Raw genomic sequence first — 1874 nt, 5'->3', positions numbered from 1 at the left:
ATATATATGCAGGGGATATATTTATATATTATGTATAAATACACCTGGCACTGATTTTTTTATATATATATATATATATATATATATATATAAAAAATAACACCTTGTTTATAAAGCGACATTTAATTGCCACTTGCTCCCTTTCCCACTCCAGAAAACAATAGTATACAAAATATAAAATATTTTAAATATTTATAAATGTCGCAAGAAAAAAATAGAACTGTACGAAAATATTTTTTTCTGAGGTCCCCTCCCTACCCCGAGGTGCTGGTGGCAGGTTAATGTGCCTTGAGTCCATAGCTGTTGAGAGGGTATGAATATGCTCTGCCTAATACTATCCGGTCCCGGAGGAGCTTAAATAAGACATAGTAGTTGCAGAAGAGGATGAGAGCCATGGAGAGTGTGTGGTTCCACTTCTCTGAGCGCAACAGTGAGTACAGCTGGTAGCAGACCACACTGCCTTCGATGAGGATCAGCAGGTTGAGTAGCCGTAATGGACGGTGAAAGAGGAACTGCAAAGGGACAGTCAGAAAGGTGGAGGGGAAAACCAAATCAATGCTTGTGCATTTTGTTTCAGCAGCAACACTCAAGTTGCATTTTAACCACAGCATTTGCGCATCTTAAGGGAATGGGGCAAGCAACCTACTGCCCCAGTTGTGCCTGGCCCAGGAACAGGTTACTCAGCACAGATCAGTATCCTTCCTGGAGGATTTTGCACAGCTGAGAGGTGACCTTGGAGCTGGGAAGCCCCTTGGCTCAGCACATGCCCTTTGCTAGCAGCAGAAAATCATCGGCACCAAGAACCCATTCCCTTCCCTCCCTGGCTGAGACAGGGGAGCCAACTCTTTCTGACCTGTTCCCACCTCTGGCAAAGCTGCCAACAACTGAACCCACTTGGGACTTGGCCTCTTCACCCCCCTGGGCATTGCACTGTGACTCGCCAAATGACTGAATGCAAACCCTTGTCCTAGCCTGGAGTCAGACACCAAAATAGGTCCCCTGCAGCCCCTGTTTACTGACTTATCCTTCACCCCCTCAAAGTACCAGAGCAGCCTTTTAAGTTCTAATTGTTTTCCCATTTTCAGTGTAGTAGCAGCTGCCCCCAGGCCATTGGAGCTCATTCATGGGAAAATGTAGTGCCTGCAGAGCAGCCAGGGGTCTAGCTACCCTTATCAAAGAAGCATCAGATAGCAAAGGAGGACAGGAAGGGACATGGGGCCTTTTAAGCACACACGAACAAGAGTTCAGCCACCTTAAATCCTCTCACTACACAAACTACCATATTGGCGGTGAAGTTAGAAGCTCTAGCATCACACATCTGGGGAGCACATGCATGTAACCAACCAGGAGCTGTGTGGCTAGTGGCTGCAATTCACCCTGGACAAAGCTCTGGGGGCACTGGCACAGACCAATGCAGGGCTCTTCCAAGCATATCATGGAAGCAGCATATCCATGCTAGCACAGCGCTGCTTTGCACATACACCCAACTTCTTCACAGGGGACCTGAGCTGACAGCTGGCTCAGCATCACTATGAGGCACTTCTGGGCAGTGCAGATGCTTCCTATAGGGCAGGGGCACATTAGTTTCTGTAGCTCTGCTGGGCCTAACAACTCCAGATGAAGTCTTCTGCCCAGTCTTCAGATTGGTTCAAGCCTTATTTGTTCTGTTACAGCTGTGCCCACCCCTCAGCTGCTCCAACACCTCCCCCTACTCCCTCCATCAAATGGCAGGAAACCAGGTACTTGCATAAAAGCGGGCGTGGGAGACATCCGAAGGCACCGCAACATTGTAAGGCCCAACTGCCTTGTATAAGCACCGGCTGTGTCGCACCAGGACGCCCTGTGGCCATATGGTGCTTTCAGACCAGCTGCAG

At 48.3% G+C, this 1874-nt stretch overlaps 1 protein-coding gene across 3 annotated transcripts in view; it reads right to left on the bottom strand.

The window, feature by feature from the left end:
- Nucleotides 1-134: 134 nt before the first annotated feature.
- The window catches only part of TMEM39A (transmembrane protein 39A), a 10891-nt gene continuing 9151 nt past the window's right edge, over nucleotides 135-1874 (bottom strand). The window contains exons 8-9 of one of the 3 annotated variants that reach the window (XM_025211742.1): nucleotides 1748-1868; nucleotides 135-512 (exon numbers count right to left, since the gene is read on the bottom strand). In XM_025211742.1, coding sequence (XP_025067527.1) covers nucleotides 279-512; nucleotides 1748-1868 — 355 coding nt within the window. In that variant the 3' untranslated portion in view covers nucleotides 135-278. The remainder of the gene's footprint in view (nucleotides 513-1747; nucleotides 1869-1874) is intronic. The other 2 variants (XM_025211743.1, XM_014522971.2) reach the window with 2 other exon arrangements.

This window comes from Alligator sinensis, unplaced genomic scaffold, assembly GCF_000455745.1.
Source record: "Alligator sinensis unplaced genomic scaffold, ASM45574v1 scaffold344_1, whole genome shotgun sequence".
Classification (NCBI taxonomy): Eukaryota; Metazoa; Chordata; order Crocodylia; family Alligatoridae; genus Alligator; species Alligator sinensis.
Note: the sequence above shows the minus strand (reverse complement) of the source record. Positions and strands in the feature narration are given on the sequence as shown.